General features: G+C 40.0%; 1 protein-coding gene across 1 annotated transcript in view; it reads right to left on the minus strand.

Annotated features, from left to right (window-relative positions):
- Positions 1-19233, minus strand: part of LOC140230191 (NXPE family member 3-like) — a 100633-nt gene that overhangs the window by 13278 nt on the left and 68122 nt on the right. Inside the window, exon 3 of the mRNA XM_072310374.1 lies at positions 15538-15597. Coding sequence (XP_072166475.1) covers positions 15538-15541 — 4 coding nt within the window. The 5' untranslated portion in view covers positions 15542-15597. The remainder of the gene's footprint in view (positions 1-15537; positions 15598-19233) is intronic.

A 19233-nucleotide genomic window follows, 5' to 3' on the forward strand; every position in this document is an offset into this window, starting at 1 on the left:
CAGAAAGGCAGTCGGGGGAAGATACAGTGCTATAAGTGTGGCAAGCTAGGGCACATAGCAGTAAACTGTCAGAACGCTCAAAAATCTACCCCAAAGGAGGAAAGGGATGCAAAACAAGGCCCTGCATACTTCTGTAGATCTAGACCCCACAAATTCTTAGAGGCATACACTAGCCAGGCTATGCTAGGAGGAAGAAAGGTGAGCCTATTGCGTGATTCAGGCTGCACCCATTCCCTTGCTAGAGTAGACGTAGTAGACCCTGACCTCATTATCCCAGGAGAGACAATCCATGTTAGGGGTTTATTCATTAAGAAAGAGCTACCAGTGGCCAGAGTACATCTGACGAGTGATGCCTATGGTATTCAGAAGTGGATTCGTGTGGGAGTAGTCGATGATATTGAAGTAGACATGATACTGGGCAATGAACTTGTCCATGAAGAAGACCCCGAGTTGAAAATGCCCGTAGTGAGTGGAAAGGAAGAGGGCTTGGTAGTAACACGGAGCCAGGCTCGCGTGGAAAAAGAAAAGGTAGAAAACGAGAGAACAGAGAGGGAGAACTCCCAAGTTCGTGTGAGAGACTTATTCAGCATGAATGAGGGAAATGATGAAGTAGTCGATGCTGACAAAGCTCCCATGGATGGGGAATCTCACGAGGGGGAAGAAAGTAGCCACAAAGCAGGAGAACAGATGGGGAAGAAAGAATCCATAGACTCAAGAAGTAGAGGGCACAGCCAATTAGACATGGGGGTAACAGAATTAATTCAAGCCCAGCAAGAGGACATAGGCCTAAAGTCAATTTGGGAGAAAGTAGAGGAGGAGGATGGAAACACGAAATGCTACTTTTATGTGGACAAGGGGGTGCTCATGCGTAAATGGTCTGGTGCAAATCAAGCCCAAGGGGAGGGATACAGACAAATAGTAGTCCCTAAGCAGTACAGAGGAAAGCTGCTACATATTGCACATGACAATCTGACGGCAGGTCATTTGGGGGTTGGTAAAACACAACAGAGGCTGATGCAAAATTTCTACTGGCCAGGGATATTCCGGGATGTAGCAGAATTTTGCAAAACATGTGGTCCATGCCAAAAGTGTGCAAGTCAGTACCGGGGAGGGAAGGCAAAACTAGTGTCAGTCCCAGTGATCGGCAGGCCATTCAGGAAGGTTGCTATGGATATTGTGGGCCCCTTACCAAGAAGCAAAAAGGGCAATAAATACATCCTTGTCCTCTGTGATTACGCAACACGTTATCCCGAGGCAGTACCCCTCCCCTCAGTAGAGGCTGAAAAGGTGGCAGACGAACTGATAAAGATCTTCAGCCGAGTAGGGATTCCAGACGAGCTCTTAACAGATCAGGGGTCAAACTTTATGTCCCTCCTAATGAAACAGCTGTGTAGTAGTCTGGGTATCAAGCAGCTAAGGACCAGCCCTTATCACCCCCAAGCCAACGGACTGGTAGAGAGATTTAATGGGACTTTGAAGGGGATGCTGAAACCGTACACTACAGAAGGGGATGTGACCTGGGATGAACTCATCCCCTATGTGTTGTTTGCATACCGAGAGGTTCCCCAAGAATCAACGGGATTCTCCCCATTTGAACTTTTGTATGGGCACAGAGTAAGGGGACCCCTAGATATCATTCGGGAGACCTGGACAGGTGAAATTCCCTCACGAGAGAGCATAGTGACGTATGTGCTAAGGAGCAGAGAAAATCTGGCCGCAATCACGAAGGCAGCCCAGACAAACCTAGCCATGGCCCAGAAGAAACAACAAGTGTGGTATGATAGGAAAGCCAGAGCAAAAGACCTGAATGTAGGCCAAAAAGTGCTGGTGCTACTCCCATGTAGCACTAATAAGCTAATGGCTAAATGGCAAGGCCCCTATCCAGTGATACAAAAGCTGAGTGACGTTAACTATGTGATTGAGATGGGGGACAAAAGAAAGAAACACCGCGTGTTTCATACAAACATGCTGCGTGAGTGGCGAGAGCGGGAGAGTACATTGTACATAGACGTTGAAAGTGCCGAGTGTGAGGAATTAGACGAGGTCATCGAGTCAATGACCTGTGAAGTGTCCCCATCTGAGGTCAAGATACCAGACTACCTCTCAGATGCACAGACGAAACAAGTGACTGACCTAGTAGGGGAGTATAGCGACATCCTTAGTGACAAACCTGGACGGACGGATGTAGTGAGACATGACTTAATCACTACAAATGACCGCCCAATCAGACAGAGGGCATACCGACTCCCACATGCGTTAAAAGATACAGTAAAGAAAGAACTAGATGAGATGTTGGATGCGGGAATCATCTCCCCTTCCGATTCCCCATATGCTAGCCCCCTTGTGATTGTTAGAAAGAAAGATGACACCCTTCGACTTTGCGTCGATTATCGCAAACTTAACCAAGTGACTGAATTTGACGCATACCCAATGCCCAATATAGAAGCCATCATAGACGAGCTAGGAAAGGCCAAGTTTATGACCACGATCGACCTGACAAAAGGGTACTGGCAAGTTCCCCTAACCGACGATGCAAAGAGAAAGTCTGCATTTATTACACCCTTTGGCCTCTTTCAATTCAATGTGATGCCTTTTGGGATGCAGGGCGCGCCAGCCACCTTTCAGCGGCTTGTAGATCAGGTGCTGCGTGGATTAAGCAAGTTTGCGACTGCGTACATAGATGACATTATCATCTACAGTGAATCTTGGGAGCAGCATCTGGTCCATGTCCGGGAAGTGCTAGAAAGGTTGAGAGCAGCAGGCCTAACAGCAAAACCCAGTAAGTGTAAAGTCGCCAGGAGGGAGGTACTCTATCTGGGGTTTGTTTTGGGAGGGGGTTGTGTGAAACCCGAACCAGCTAAAGTGGAGGCAGTAATGAATTACCCGCAGCCTGCAACAAAGACGGATGTCAGAGCCTTCTTGGGCCTAACAGGCTACTACAGGAAGTTCATTCCAAACTATAGCAAAGTGGCAGCCCCACTCTCGGACCTCACTCGTAAAAGTGAACCTAGACTAGTTAGGTGGAACAACGAATGTGGCCAGGCATTTGAGTCCCTGAAGAAGTCCCTTGCTTGCTCACCTGTGCTCAAAAATCCTGACTTCTCCAAAGAATTCATCGTACAGGTAGATGCCTCAGAAAGGGGAATTGGAGCAGTTTTGAGTCAAAGGGATGATGAAGGTGATGATCACCCAGTGGCATACATAAGCAGAAAGTTACTGCCAAGAGAGCAAAAGTATGCCACTATCGAGAAAGAGTGTATGGCAATCGTGTGGAGCATCCAAAAATTCCAGCCATACTTGTTTGGACGACAGTTCCTCGTACAGACCGATCACAATCCTTTGAAATGGCTCCACACGATGAAAAATCAAAACCCAAGACTGATGAGATGGAGTCTGGCACTACAGACACACTCAATGAAACTTGAGCACAGGAGTGGTAGCAAAAATGGGAATGCAGACGGTTTGTCTAGAATGTAATATATCTGAAATGGCATGACATGACTAAGATGGCGGATGAGGTAGTACTTGTATGTCATATTTTCAGTTAAGATATAACTGTCAGTGTTCATGTATGCTAATTGTATGTTGACAAAAAAAAAAAGGGCAAAGTTAGGTATTCGTGTAACTGGCTAATTTCAACTCCTAAAGCAACCGATCATGGGAAATATATACATGTTATAAAGCCAGACTAGGCCCGGTAAGCATGCAATACCTACCGTTTGAATGAAATAATTATGTGTGTCAACTCTGCCTTGCCAATAGTGAAAGAGAGCTCACAATTGTACCCTAGACATAACATGTTGAACATTGCTATCCAAAGGAAACCGTGCATCAAGAGACTGAGTAACTAGAAGTCAAGAGATTCGAATAATCAGCGATGAACCCAAACACACATGCATATTGAACTAGCATGGACACTTTGAAAACTGGAAGTGTGTCGTCATTAAATGTGACAAAATATGCACTGACTCAAGAAATATGATCGATTATGCTTCTGGTGTTATGTACAAATGCATGAGTAGTAATGTTTATGTGATTTCGTGATTTATGATTTAATAATGATTGTTTCATTTCATACAGAACAGTGACTCGCAAGTATCCATCCAACTATTCTAATTTGGATATGAAAAGGGTCTTAATGAAGTGAAAACTTTCAACTGCATTCCATTCCCTTTTCATTGTCTTGGGAAGGGGGATGTCTGTGACGAAGCATATTAAAGGAATATAGGGCCTATAATGAATATGACTAATAACATATTCATTGCACATTATTGTGCTTGGACATCAAGCTGCAGATCGGTCCAGGCAGACCATCCAAAGTAGAAGAGAAGCCAAACTGCTGATGAGTGTCTTTCTCGAAAATGAGAAATGCTGAAATTGCTGAGAAGCTTCATTTTGGGAGACAATGTATATAATAACAAATTGTCTCTGGGAGACAATGTACATAATAACAAAGTGTTCCTGGTAGACAATGTACAGAATAAGAAAGTGTCTCAAAGTGCTGATATGACCCTTCTTTGTACGTTACATAAGGTATCCTGAATTCGATGAGAGGGATCACACTTGTTTTAATGGTCAGCTGTAGGCACCTGGAATCGAGACAAGGGAATACCCGTTGTAAAGAAAAGGTATAACTGGTGGAAGTCTGACACTGGTCAAAACAAGATGAGGAGTGACAGTTTTATCTGCCCCATGAGTACTAGCTTTAAGTTGACAAGGGGGTAATGTGCTGACATTAGTCCCTAGGTGCTGACACTAGTCTTTATTGTGCTGACACTAGTCTTTATTTTGCTGACAGTGCCTTGTGGAGTGTCCACTTCATAATTATTCATCAGATGACCAATGGTCATCTATATGATTGGTTAATTGTGTCGGCAAGGGGAGGGACATCTATGTGCCATATTTAATGTTACATTTTAATTTGGTTTCCAAGAGGGGCGGACTCAGTAAAATAATCATATGCATGAAGCTTGAGAGCCTGAAACAAAACCAGGGTGCAAGACCTCAAAATAGTTAGTTACAACTCGACATCTTCAAGTAGCTCATTGAGTGAAGAATCATTTCACTCCAACTGTACACATCATTTTCGGCTGAATAAAAGTCCAGCGGACACCAAGGTTCACATACGACTTGTGTGGAATGGGACTTTGATTTTCAACGACTGCCGGTGTGTGTGCAGGTGAATGATGCGTGAAAGGTACGCCAACATCCATGAGTGTTGAAAACCTCGTTACAGTTCCCCACACCCCCTAAAAAACTCCAAACAACAACATTGATTACAATTTGAATTCGGGGAAGATTATAAACGTCCGGCTCTACCTGCTATACAGGACATGGGTGAAATAATCGATGATTTAGCTAATTACCTAAAGACATTTTGATTTGTGAGAAATAGTGCACGAACATGTCGTTGTTCACAAAAAGAAAGTTCTTCATGTGAAAGGTTTAGTTGTATCAAAGCACATCAGTGAAAGTCTGAGGAAAGTCTGTTAAAATGTTATGAATTTGGAAAATTTCAGTGCATACACTCAATTCAATTTCAGTTCAATTCAATTTATTTATTTCATACTTTTCATGTATGATATTGCATCAGAAATAATAGCACAAGATCTTTTACTTTGTCAACACTGTACAAAAGCAAACATTACACATGATAATAACACAGCAATTGTAATGATAACTGGTTGAAATCGAAATGGGGTTGGACAAAGAGATGTCTGACGGGACCTAAACATGAAAGCAAGCTTGTTTGGCTGTAAGCCCCGAGTAATCAGTATTTGGGAAAAAGAAATTGAGAGCAGATAAAAGATTAGACCACGCGATTTAATGGTACCAAGTAAGAGAAGCGGGGTATGCCTATGTGATTAAAAAAGAAAAAGAAAAAGAAAAAACCTATACTAAAATGTGAACTATTATTGTGACCGAGCTATCATACGTTTCCAGAGTAGAACATGATTTACATAGGGCCTACGTTGGTATACACTAAACTGTTGCTGCATTAAAACTCTCACTCATTCTGCCGGGATGAGGATACTACTGCAGTTTCTAAAGTCACATGCGTAGAATGAAATAAGAAAAAAATATAAAGCCCCTCCCCCCCCCCCAAAAAAAAAAAAAAAAAAAAAAATGTGGGAGAAAAAAAAGTATTCCCTTGTAAGATTCACTTGCTACGAGTGTATGATATGGGTAACATTAGTTTCCTTGCCTTCTGAAAGAAGCAAGTCATGTGTTCTTTAATAGTGTAATATGCGAGAAAAATGAAAATATGTTGAATTTTCATTTTTCTTTATAATGTTCCACGCAACGGTCACGTGACATCACAAACTGAAGGAGTGTTCTCATCCAGCAATGGTGGTACTGAAACCTGACAAATTTAAAACTAATAAGCAGATTGTCCGATATTCCTCAAATTATCAATCAATCAGCATGTATATAAAGGTGAACGTGTCCTTAAGGACTAGTCGTGCAGTTACGCATGGAGTATTTCAAAGCACATCACACCCAGCATGACAAAGCAATACTTCATTGGGTCTTACGGGCCAATGAATACTGGACCTACTTTGACCCTTGAAATCACTGCCACTGAAATACCGGGAAGTCATGCATTTATACCCCTGTCACACAGCACTCCAAGTCTAAATCACGTTCAAAAAGTTATGAAAATCTGGTGGACGTGGTGGTCAGTGGTAATTTTTGGTCAATTTTGGTTTGGCCGTGCTTTTGTACGGGGTATGGCCGTCGGCGGCTGTTCCACTGCTGAAGCACTGCCTAAGCACGGCTAACCACGTCCAGCCACGTGTATGTACGCGGAAAAATCCATTTGTCAGTGATAAGCCGCTAAACACACCTATTTCCCGTGATACCAACGTGCAACACGCGTCCGATGACCGTGCTCTGCCCGTGACAGACCGCTAAACTTTCGCGTCTTACCGCGTCTCCAAAAGTTTTAATCACTGCCGGAACACGGATTATCACGTGTGTTTCAAGTGTGTTGCACGTCTTTACCACGTGTACCGCCAGTGATTGTCCGCGGAATAAAATTTTGAGCAGTTCAAAACTTTCTACCGCGTCCGATTTTTCTCCGCGTCCTGCCACGTCTATAAATCGACCGTATAGCTCGTCTTAAACTCGACATCAACGCGAACGACATCGTCTGCTTCACGGGAGACCACTTTTAGACGGGTTTTGGCCGTGATTTAGCCATAAAGCGCTGTGTGACCGAGGCTTTAAGCAGGGAGGTGGAAGCTCTTCCACGTCCCCGATTCAGGTATTTAGTCAAGAGCGCGTCCACCTGTGTATATCAACTGTAGTGTATTTTGGCGTGTGTGGGTGCGTCCGTCTGTGTCTGTGTATATAACGGACAATGGAAAATATACAGTACATTAGAAATAAGACACTGCTCCCCGTAAGTATGCTAAGATTCACACTTCGAAGGCCCGGAGAGCGGATGTGCCGAAAATCGCAGTTGTCGCTTTGGGCTTTTTTAATGAATAAACACCTGGACATGACGATCGGCAAAGTAGTTCCCCATCCAACTCCTTAATTGTCTTTCGTTATTAGTCGGCAACTTGGCGAGGATTGCCAACATGGAAAAAAAAAAGAGAAGGAGGAAGGGAACTATTGCTATGATACGTGAGACGGATAAACATGTATATACAAAACTACAAGTAATGAAAGTAGAAGACTGACACACACACACACACAAAAAAAAATGACATTACACAGTAGGAATAATTCTTTGGCTAGAAAATGTGACCATGCATCACAAGACCAACCAAAAGTCGCCAGGCATGGATTGTAAGTTAAGGACAGATTCTAAAAAAGAAGGACTTATGCTTTAGAGTGATGTATAAACCAAATCTAAATAGAATCTCAAAGGCGGTGAGTTGGCTCAGTCGATAGCGCGTCTGCCTCACGATCACGCGGCCCGGGTTCGAACCCGAGTCTGGACTGAGCAATGTTGTGTGTAAACATACCGTCCCCTCCAGCAAGAGGCAAAACACTCTGTCCCTCGGATAGGACATAAAATGGAGGTCCCGTGTATGAGAGAGTCACAGCTCATGCACGTAAAAGATCCCGCTTCATTCATTCATCGCAAAGAGCAGGGTGTCTAACCCGGTGAAGTGGTCCCACCCCACATCCAACTGGACCCCATGGAAGACCAGCTTAGTGTAGCTGAAACCCTCACTCTGGAAAAGCGTGTACTGAGAAAAGCGGCTCTGAAGTATGGGGTCTATTCAAACGCTTACTCTGACCATGCTGACAGTGAGCTGCACTGTGTGCAGTGAATGGAAAAAAAAAAACACAGAAAAAAAAACCTCACGATTGTTAAACTCCATTGCAACAACAATGACGAGATTATCAGATGAAACTGAATTCAGCGTGTGGTATTAGAAAATTCACGTACCCATGACTGATACCAAATTCCAAACAGTAGCATTCATTTCGAAAGTTATTAGAGGTGAAAGAGAAGAGTGTGTGCAGGGTTTTTAAGAAATGAGGAGGGACCTCTTTAAGACACACCTTACCACATCACTATTCTACAAAACAAGTTTCTAGAAAAACCTCGAAAAACACAATTTCCCTTTCGTTTCATGATCCCAAACCTCATATGAAGAAGAAGACTTGCTCTCTCAGAAAACATCAAAAGCTTAAGATTGGCTATAGGTTGAGCCGTTTAACCAATTTTGAGTCCTCACACAAAATCAGTGCATGCGACCTTTTGTTGGTTTTGTGATGCACGGCCTCAAATGATCTGAAATGATAGTAGGCACTGGTGGTGTGTACAGATCTGTTGTTGACTCCAATTAGGCACATAGTCGGTATGTAAATGATAATACACGACAGAACTCTTCACATTAAATGTTGGAGACCATTCTTTGGCTGGAAAATAAACATAAAGACATCTTGAAAAGACTATCAGGCATTAGTGGTCACAAAATTTATATCTGATATAAATCATGTTATCTCGTAGACGTAGTGCATACCGTGTCATCAATATGGGAAAAAGGTTATAATGGCTACATTATCGAACATGTTTACAACGACCACCTGTCTTTAACGACTACATTCTCGTTACAACTGATTGACAAATTGCCGTACATCGAAGTAAATAAGCACTGAATTGATCAGTGTTTCGGTAGTAGCCATGATAAAAAGAATGTGATGAAAAATCATGGGCGTACGTACTCCTTTTGCTGTCGGGCGGAAGCTCGGTGGTCTAGTGGAGATGACGCCTGTCCGGAGATTAGGAGGTCGTAGGTTCGAATCCTGCTCGAGCACGTACGCCCATGATTTTTTTTTTTGTTTTGTTAAATTCATGGCTACTACTAAAACACTGATCAATTCAGTGCTTATTTATGTAGGGCAATTTATTAATCAATTGCAATGAAAAACATCTCAACGGAAGAATTTCATGTATTTGAATACATTCTCGTTGCTCGAGCGGTCGTCGTAGATATGCTTGATTAATACGTATGTACATTGATCTTAAAATAGGATTTCTTCAGGTTTGGCTTTAGTTAAGGGCTTACAAAATCAAACTCTCATGGCCTATCATAATCATACAGCTTTACAATGACGTACTCCTCACAACAGTGTATGCATAATATTCACGGTTCGAAGGTTAAAGTTATGATTAAGATCATGTTATTGAACACATGAACACTAGAATAGTTATATCATGGATTGGAAGATCACGAGGTGAACGATAGATAGATAGATAAATATGATAGATAGATAGATAGATAGATAGATAGATAGATAAATATAGAGAAAGAAAGAGAGAGAGGAAGAGAAAGAGAGGGGGATGTGTCACAAATAGAAAGGGCAAGAAGTATGTAGAGATATGTATAGATATTTCATCGCTCATTTCCTGTGAAAGCATGATTCACTTATACATGAGACAGGGAAACTAATAGAGCGGGTTCGTGTATGTATACATGAGACCGTCCTGCCGAGATTTCTGGGCTGAAAACAGCAGCAACATGATACAAGTCAGTCAGAGCCATGGCAACTATACAAGAACAGCGACACCAGCAACAACAACAGCAACATTAACATCCTATCCATCTTCTGGTTGCTATTACTGGTATTATTTACCATTTACAAATGAAAGAAAAACCCAGTTTAAGTGCTTAAAATAGTTCTAAAATGTGAGTAAGAGACAGACACAACTAATGTAAAAAAATGTTAATCAGGATAATCGATATTAAGTACTGTTAATATACAAAATGTGAACAATTTTTATGATACAATGAATTTCAGCATAAACAATTAATAGTCATGATTTATTGGGGAAAATGGTGATATATCTTTATATTACATTATATGGTAGGATCTTTTGTGATCCAACTTACTCACACATATTCATCAAATGTGATAACTCGAACATTTTTCATATCACCGGTCTCAATGATAAACAATACCTTTAACGACGTGTCATGCAACTATTGTGACGTAAACTGTCAGACAGTTTGGGGGCTGGGCATGGCGTTTATTTATAAAGGAAGCTGATAGAGAGACTATAATCATGTAAATATTGCAAAACCGTTTTGACAACATTTCTCAAATCATGTCCCATGGTCAAAGTTGGTCTTAAATATTCGTCTTTTTTGAGGCTGCCAAACCAAATATAGCTAGAAAAGGCACTCGTATAGAGTGCAGGCCTCCGTCAAGCAGCTCATTCCACTCATATACACACACTATGCTGAAAATCGCCCAATTTCTCAGTAATAGAAGTCTTTTGTTACGTCATCAGCTGGTACGTGGTAGCTACGCGGCGCCTCGCCCGAGCAGAGCACGTCGAGCCTTAGAGCGCTTATACAAACCTCAAATATACGCAGCTTGAACCCCAAGTTCACTGACCCTATCTCCCAAAATTCCCGGATCCCTACAAAAGCTGAATCATCCCTTCCTTGTGTTACTGTGAAGTTTTCCTGCAAGTTTCGTTCAAATCGATTCACAACTTTTTGAGTTATTTTATTGCAAACAGACAAAAACCAACGCCGATGATCACCTTAACCTCCTCCTTCCTTGGCGGAGGAAATAATGTTTGGAATTCGTCGCAAAGTTTAGGTTCTTAAAAGAAACAAACAATCGAATCTCGTGTATCAGTAGTACCTTTACTTTAAAAAAGATTTACTTCTGGCAGGTCTTACATGGTGTATAGTCACTGCCATTTCTTTACTTCTCTGTTTTTTTTTTTTTGGGTTTTTTTAACCATAAGAGGAACCGTCGGCACATCACAAAATGCTTGATAACACAGCAGATAGATGTCAAATGTAATGCATAATAAACGCATAAGCAATGCCAGGCAATGGTTTCGAAGTACACGTAGGCCTATTTCCTGAACATCACTCGTCCTTTACTTCCTTTTTTTCCCTTTCCGTTTCGGATGTCCATTTTGCTTTTATTTGTTTGTTTATTCGTTTGTTCTCACTAGATGGCTCGATATAACATTATTCAGCTGCATTAGCTCGTCTTACATGGTGTCTAGGTGTAGGCCTATGTACTTGGAGCGGACCACTTCACCGTATTATGTATGAAACCTGCTCTTTGCGATTAAATAATGAAGAAGGGTAATATTTCACACGACGTGTTGGTTGTGATTTTCAAAGGGACAGTGTATTTCCCCTCTTCTAAAGCACAAAGTAGACTTCAAGATTACACACAACATTGGAGTTCGGTCCCGATCCCGAAGCCGACTGCCATTTAATAGATAGTAAGATATGCTACACCGACGTCACTGAGCCACCTCGCGCCGGCCAACAGTGCATTATAAACGTTTAAAACGCTCGCCTTCACGGTCGGATAAAAAACAAAGAAAAGGAAATACGATATTTACGGTGACAACGAGTATAAAGCAGGCTCCTGGTGGTAGTGTTCACTGTCTGCATATCATTTCTCTACCACACGACAGTGGCGGATCCAGGCGGGGGCGCTCCATGAGCGCCCCTTTAATTTTGTAAAGGCGCCCCTCTTTACGGAATTCGTGGATCCGCCCCTGCACGGTTAAAGATTCTGCAGCGCCGGAAGTGATACGCACCTTATATTCCAAATAATGACAAAAAGAGGGGACTACAATGTAAATGTAATGGTTGTGAAAGTTTTGGTAAAATTGGTTATTTATCAGACTCTTATGGAAATAAAACTTATTGTATTTCACAAAGTTGTCCAAAACCAGGAATATCAGCCTCAATCACTTCTCAAGATGAATGAGGTAATGCTGTTTTCTCTAAAGGAATCAAAGAAAAAAAAAGAGAGAAAATAATGTGGTTTGAATGAAAGCAGCAACATTTAATAGTAGAACACATCAGTAAAAGTTTCAGGAAAATCGGACAATCGATGCAAAAGTTATGAACTCGTAAAGTTTTGGTGTTGGAACCGCTGAATGAGGAGACTACTAGTGTGTATGACGTCATGTGTGGACAACAATATAAAAAATGTAAAGAAAATTAAACATAATTTCTCTTTTCTAGCATAGTGAAAGAGCATTTTGACTAACCGCTTTCAGACAGCAGGGGGAATAACTGCTACCCTTAACATATCATGTAAGTATCAAGTTGATGGAATACGTAATTTTCATGAAAAGTGAGTTCTTGTAGAATTCCCTATTATTTTCTTTATTCTTGTGTTCCACACCTGACAACATAAACTCTAGTAGTCTCCTCATCCAGCGGTTCCAACAGCAAAACTTCCCTAAAAATTCATAATTTTTGCATCGATTCTCTGATTTTCCTCAAACTTTCACTGATATGTTCTACTAATGTTGCTGCTTTCACTCAATCCACATTTCTCTTTGGGTTTTGGTTTCCTTTAACCATTTGGTTTGTTTGTTTGTTTGTTTGTTCTTTGTTTGATTTATTTCTTCATTCAATGAAATACAAATTCAATATGAATTCAATGCAAATTTCCAAGACATTGGAAACAAAGAGTAAGAAAGCGCAATTTAATCTAAAATGGATCATTACACAGTATAGATAAACATAATCAATGGTATTGCGCAGTAAACATATCAAAACAGTAACTAAGATATACATAGTAAGTATTTTCCAAATTAATATGAGAATAAATGGCACGCAGGAGCCCTCACCGTGAGCTGGCAGTTAGGCTGGAAATAGACAGGGTCTTATGTCGTTGTGTTTCAATCCATCCATTCTTGTGCATATTTGTTTTCCTTAAAATAAATCATTACAGTCATGGCTAGATTATTTACTTTGATGTTACTATGCTAAACATTAAAAATGGACTTAATGTCCAAGTGATAATTGTGACATCTATTCCTGTTTGAACACAATCTTACAACTTAAGTCTTTTTTTTTTTCATATAGGCCTACACTTAAAAAAAATGTTCAGTGTTCTACATAATATCCTTGTATGTCTTCATGCACATAATCAATGTAAACTTGAACGGGGGGGGGGGGGGGGACCGTGTCGGGACTTGGATGTGACAGGCATCCCCATCAAATAACGCTATCAATTAAGGTTAATAACCAGTTTCCGACGAACTTATAAGGCGTTAAAATCATTTAAGGGTAAGTCGCTATTGGAAATTGCACGTTACACTTTGGGACTTTTTGGAACCTGTTGTATAATGGAATGTGACAAAAGAGAAATAAAACGTATACGCAAGACATACATAATAATCACATGCATGCTCATATCTTTTTTCTATAATCTCTCTCTATACATGTGACCGTTTATTGCGTGCCCAAACTTTACATGAGGACTCAAAACAAGTGGAATGGGTGAACGTGGTCAATCTTAGTACATATACTTTCTGAAAGAGCAAAATTCTCTTCTGTATATTTGTAAAGTTTGACATCAATAAGTGCCTGGGAAATTGTGAACTTTGGAGTATTTTCTACAACATTCTTTTGTAGAGTAGTGTGATTGTGCAAGTTTTCTGGCCCAATTAGATTTCTTAAACTTTCTCTACACACTCTTAATTTTTAACTCTAATGACTTTGGAAAGTTACAAAGATGCTGCTACTTTTTTTTTTTTAATTTAGTAGAAGTCACGAATACAATAGTCCTATGCCAGTGTGCAAAATTCCAAGTTAACCTGATAATTCTGTATCACTTATGCAACGACTGAGTTTTAGATCCTTTTTTTTTTTTTCGATTTGCACAGAGCGTATCCGGGCAATTATCCCCAGAGGGCAATTACCCCCCGGCTAAATACTGGTTAGTGGTAAGGTTAGAGTTAAGATTAGGGTTAGGGTTAGGTGTAGTGTTAGCAGTTTGGGTTATGGTTAGGGTTAGTTTCAGGATTAGGATTAGGATTAGGGACAGGGGAAGGGTCCGGGGTAATTGCCCAGGGGGTAATTGCCCTTGACCCGCACAGAGCGATGCTTGATAAGGATTATCAAGCGCTTGAAAAAACCCTGGAATTTGAAAGTCTCCACAGTCTGAAGACCAGCATTCTTTCTATTATTTAGTTACATATGAGTTTTTAGACAAGAAACCATTCAGAATAAACAGACTCTAAGCTTTGAAAGGGGGCATCCCCTAGACCCGCACAGAGCGATGCTTGATAAGGATTATCAAGTGCTTGAAAAGACCCTGGACTTTGAAAGTCTCCACAGTCTGAAGACCAGCATTCTTTCTATTATTTAGTTACATATGAGTTTTTAGACAAGAAACCATTCAGAATAAACAGACTCTAAGCTTTGAAAGGGGGCATAACTTACAGTTAGTAGAGCTTCCTAACCTTCACTAGTAATACTATTCTGAATTTTTCTTGTCTAAAAACATATGTCTGGCTACTTTTCGGTGGTTTTAAGATACAGGTTTAATACACTGAATACTCATGATGAATATGTACATGTAGATAATGATGTGCGCGTTTATTTAGACATTATGATGTAATGTTTATACATATCTGAACACGTGTACATAAATACCTTTAAAGTAAACCCCTTTCATTTTCATTTTGTGTCTCACAAAATATGAAAAGGTTTTGTGTCTTAAAATGTGTGTGCTTGTAAGTGTACATTACACAGTACCGCTGGTCACTCGAGTGTACATGCACACTCGTTTTCTTACTACGGATGTTTTGATGAGTGATATTGATTTATTAACTGATTGATTTATTGATTGGTTTATTTCTGTATTCTTGTTCATACACGGGAAATGTGACACAAAGTCAATTGAAGAAACTAATAGAGAATATTCAATATCATTAATTTGACTCTAATATAAACATTTGAAACAGGTAAGTGGTTAATTCAAGTATACAACATGCATTCAAGACACGTCTTGCAGTGAACTCAGTACAATGAAAACCTATGAAGAAGTCATTACCAATCAAAATAATGGTCCAATGTCTTCATGAGCTGTGGAAACTATCCAGTCACAGCAAACTGCGGCTGTCCACTGATAAATGAAGCCTCTACTTTTATCTTTTAACCGCCCGCACAATATTTCCCCAAAGCACTTTGATTTCTTTTATCAAGATGTAGAGGAATTTTTCAATTGCGATGATGAGTTCACGAAATGATAATAATAATAAGAAGAAATAGATGATGAACTTACCCATATCGCTTTGATCCCGTCAGAAGGGCAATATTCCAGCCGTAAATGTCCCGTGAATGACTTGAGAAGGAGAGAGAGAGAGAGAGAGAGGGAGGAAGAGAGGGAGAGAGAGGGGAGAGAATCATGGCAGTCAAACGTCGAAGCAACAGCAGTGCTATAAAGGATAACCACTAGATTCCTGCGCTCTTTCCATACGCCCATTCCCTGTGCTCAATCTCGCACCATGCAGTCATGCAGTACGCTGCGGCAGGGTGACTCATGCATACAACGTAAGACGTTTCTTGTAGAGTCTGGACCATAACTGTAAGGCGCTAGGCTGATGGAAAGTTGCTGGTGGGGGGAAGCCGAACGGAAATGGGGCAAGGGCCGGGGAAAAGGGGGGGGGGGGGGAAGCGGGAGGGTGGGGGTAAAGGGTATGGGTAGGGGAAGAAGTGCTCGGGCAGGGAGGGGAGTAGGGTTAGACGAGATATGCCGTTATGAAAACAAAATCGAGTGTATGCTCTTTGCACCCTTCGCAAAGAAGTTGGAACTTTTTTTTTTTTTTTTTTTTCGAATCAGCTACTAGATGTGGAGAGCTACAGAAGAAAATTCTTGTTACCGTCTACATGAAGAACTCAATTCCAAAAGGCGCTAAATCCATAAAATGTATAATTTAATATATTTGTAAAAAACAATGTGTACAATAACAGGATTTCTTTGAATGTCATTTTAATGATGTGTGATGATGTCCCTTCAATGTGTGAAAAGGTCTTGAGGTATAGAAGAAGCGAAATTGGTGAAATTAAGAAACATTGATTTACTCGAAAAGTATCTCTAAAATGTCAGCAGTTTCCTTAATGATAGACACATCGATGTCAATAAAAATAATATGACAGAAAGTACAGTCAAAGTATGCCTGATTATGCTGAGTATATTATTATATAATATTATAATTATATTATAAGACATGCCACAATCTGTTTGTTTTTTTCAATTGAAAAAAAAAAAGAAGGAAAGGGAGTAGAGTTTGCAAACTCAGACTAGAATAGCGGCAAGAAGAAGACAAAAGAAAATATAAAGAAACGAATATCAATGGTCAGTCTATAACAGTGCATTTTCTGGAGTGTGTTTGTGTGTTTTTTGTTTTTAATGCAGAATTGACAGAATTGATATACAATATAGCTGTGAATGGTACGTATTTACAGGACAGAAGACGTTTTGAGTATCTGAAAATAAGGAGAAAAGATGACTGTGGTCTCCATGTATAAATCAGAATCAAATTTATACTTTTTTTTTTTATAATGCTTGATAAAGATGAACACTATTACGAAAAAAAGAAAGAAAGAAAGAAAAGAGAACAGGACCAGTTAAAACTTACGTGATATAATCACGTGATATAATCACACGGAATAGGGTGTTACATTAGTAAGATTAATGTAGAGCATCTGCGATTTTTTGTTGTTGTTGTTGTCACAAGCTCTCTTGTTTGTTCGTTCGTACATGTGTGTGTGTGTGTGTGTGTGTGCTGTATATGAGTGCACGTGTAGGCGGGGAGGTTGGATTTTGTTTGTAGTCATGACAAGGTCAAAGGTGCAGCAACTAGGCCTAATGAAGCAGTATTTCCATTCATATATCATATATTTTGTTGCTTTTCCAAGCAGCCTTCATCACGACGTCCTATGAAAACAGAAACCCGTTTGTATGTATTCTTAATGTTGTTTTTTTTTTCTCAATATATTTATTTCTTCCTATAGAAAATGAGAAAATCATTTGAAAGTTAGTAATACGTTTATGCGCTAGGACAATTATTGGCCTCAAAGTCCATGAAAGTTTAGATATCTTTTTATTTTTTCTTTGATCTGCATCGATCTGTAAGAACGTGTTCTTGTTAACGTTGCTGCTGGTTATGTTTTGATTGTTGTCGTTGTTATAAATGTCTTTGATTGGCGGTACCAAACATGGAGGGGGGGGGGGGAGGGGGAGGCGTAGGAGTGTCAATTAAACCATGGAGCTACGTAGCTCCATGATTAAACCAAAGCGACCCACCACTCTTCGGCTGTATAATCTACCCAGTCATCGGACTGGGCTGGGAACGTCCGCACTGCATTGTGACTATAGCATGATGTGTGCACTCTCATTAACGCATCGTGACTCCCCACGAGAAACACAACAAAAGACCGACAGTGCGAGGATATTAATGATATCCGGTTGTGGTAAATATGAGGGTGCAGTGGCGTGCGACAATTTCTTCGTTTCTATTCTTGTCTCTTTCTTCTCCGTTTCATAAATTGAAACATTATCAGCACGGATTAATGAACATCTCCAATGTTACACTTAAAGACTGTCGACTCATCAAGCCCAGTAAATTTTCTTTCTATATTGTTTTGTCGTGCTGTATTTTCTGTACGATTATAATCTTAACTATTCTTTGTCAATATTACACATGGTAGAGTGAAAAAAGTGTCTTTACGTCGATGTAGGGCAACATTAGTCAATCAGTTGCAACAATTAGTTTCTTTTTTTAAACGCTGTTATGACGGCTATGCTCCTTGAGTTAGGTATAGTAAAAGAACTTTTAGGCATGACCGAGATTTACTTGAGTTAATTTCTCACATGATATGTGACCCTGCACCTCAAAACAAACAAAAAGTCGCCAGACATGAATTTTTAGTTAAGACCATATTCTGAAAGAGCAGACTTTAAGCTTTAAAATGATGTATAACTCAAATCAAATGGACTCTCCTAATCTATCTAAATATTGGAAAGAAAGCACAAATTCAGGAAAAGTGTGAACTGAGAAAAGAGGCTCTGAAGTACAGTGTCTATTCAAGCGCTGAATCTTTACCAAACCGTGCTGGCTGTGCGATGAATGGGACAAAAGACAGGAAGTAAACCACCAGAGTAACAACAATGAAGGGATAATCAAATTAAACTGAAATTAAGCATGCCTCATTAACACATTTTGTCCATAATTAATGCCAACTTTCAAAGCAGTAGCACTATCTTTTCAAAAGTTATTAGAGTTGAAAGTGAAGAGTGTGGACAAGGTTTTTCAGAATGAAAAAGGGATTCTACAGACACACCTAATCACACTATTCTACCAAAAATGTTCGAGATAAACTGCTAAAAAAACACACTTTCCTGCCCGTTTTGTGATACCAAATTTTAGCATAATGTAAAAGACGACCCGCTCTTTCAGAAAATATGGAAATGTCAAGTTCGCCTAGGTTGACCCATTTTACTTATTTTCAGTCCTCACGCAAAATCAATGTGTGCGACTTTATGTTCGTTTTGAGGGGCACGGTCACATATTATGTATCTCTTACCAAAATATGTTTCATTCATCTACCTTTGATGATGTTAGTGGTCACGTGAGGCTTTTGCGGACCCGCTGTAGGTTTGGTAACGGACATTGGCCTGTATTAATATGTGCACAATCCCGCAATATATATATATATATATATATATATATTTGTTTATAAATGAGGTATTACAATTCTTTATGTAGTCATTAATATGCATAAATCTTTCCATTTTTGCTTGTTTGTTTATTAATGAACTTGTCAATATCCTGATGATTTACCATCCGTTACCAGTAAAGATACACATTACATGTATTATTCAATTAAGAACAGTGCATTAGTATATTTCAAACCACACAACTTCATATTTTGTTTATGAAAATAAATGTTAATATAAATATATATATCACATCTA

The sequence above is a fragment of the Diadema setosum genome, chromosome 6 (genome assembly GCF_964275005.1).
Source record: "Diadema setosum chromosome 6, eeDiaSeto1, whole genome shotgun sequence".
NCBI classification, from domain to species: domain Eukaryota; kingdom Metazoa; phylum Echinodermata; class Echinoidea; order Diadematoida; family Diadematidae; genus Diadema; species Diadema setosum.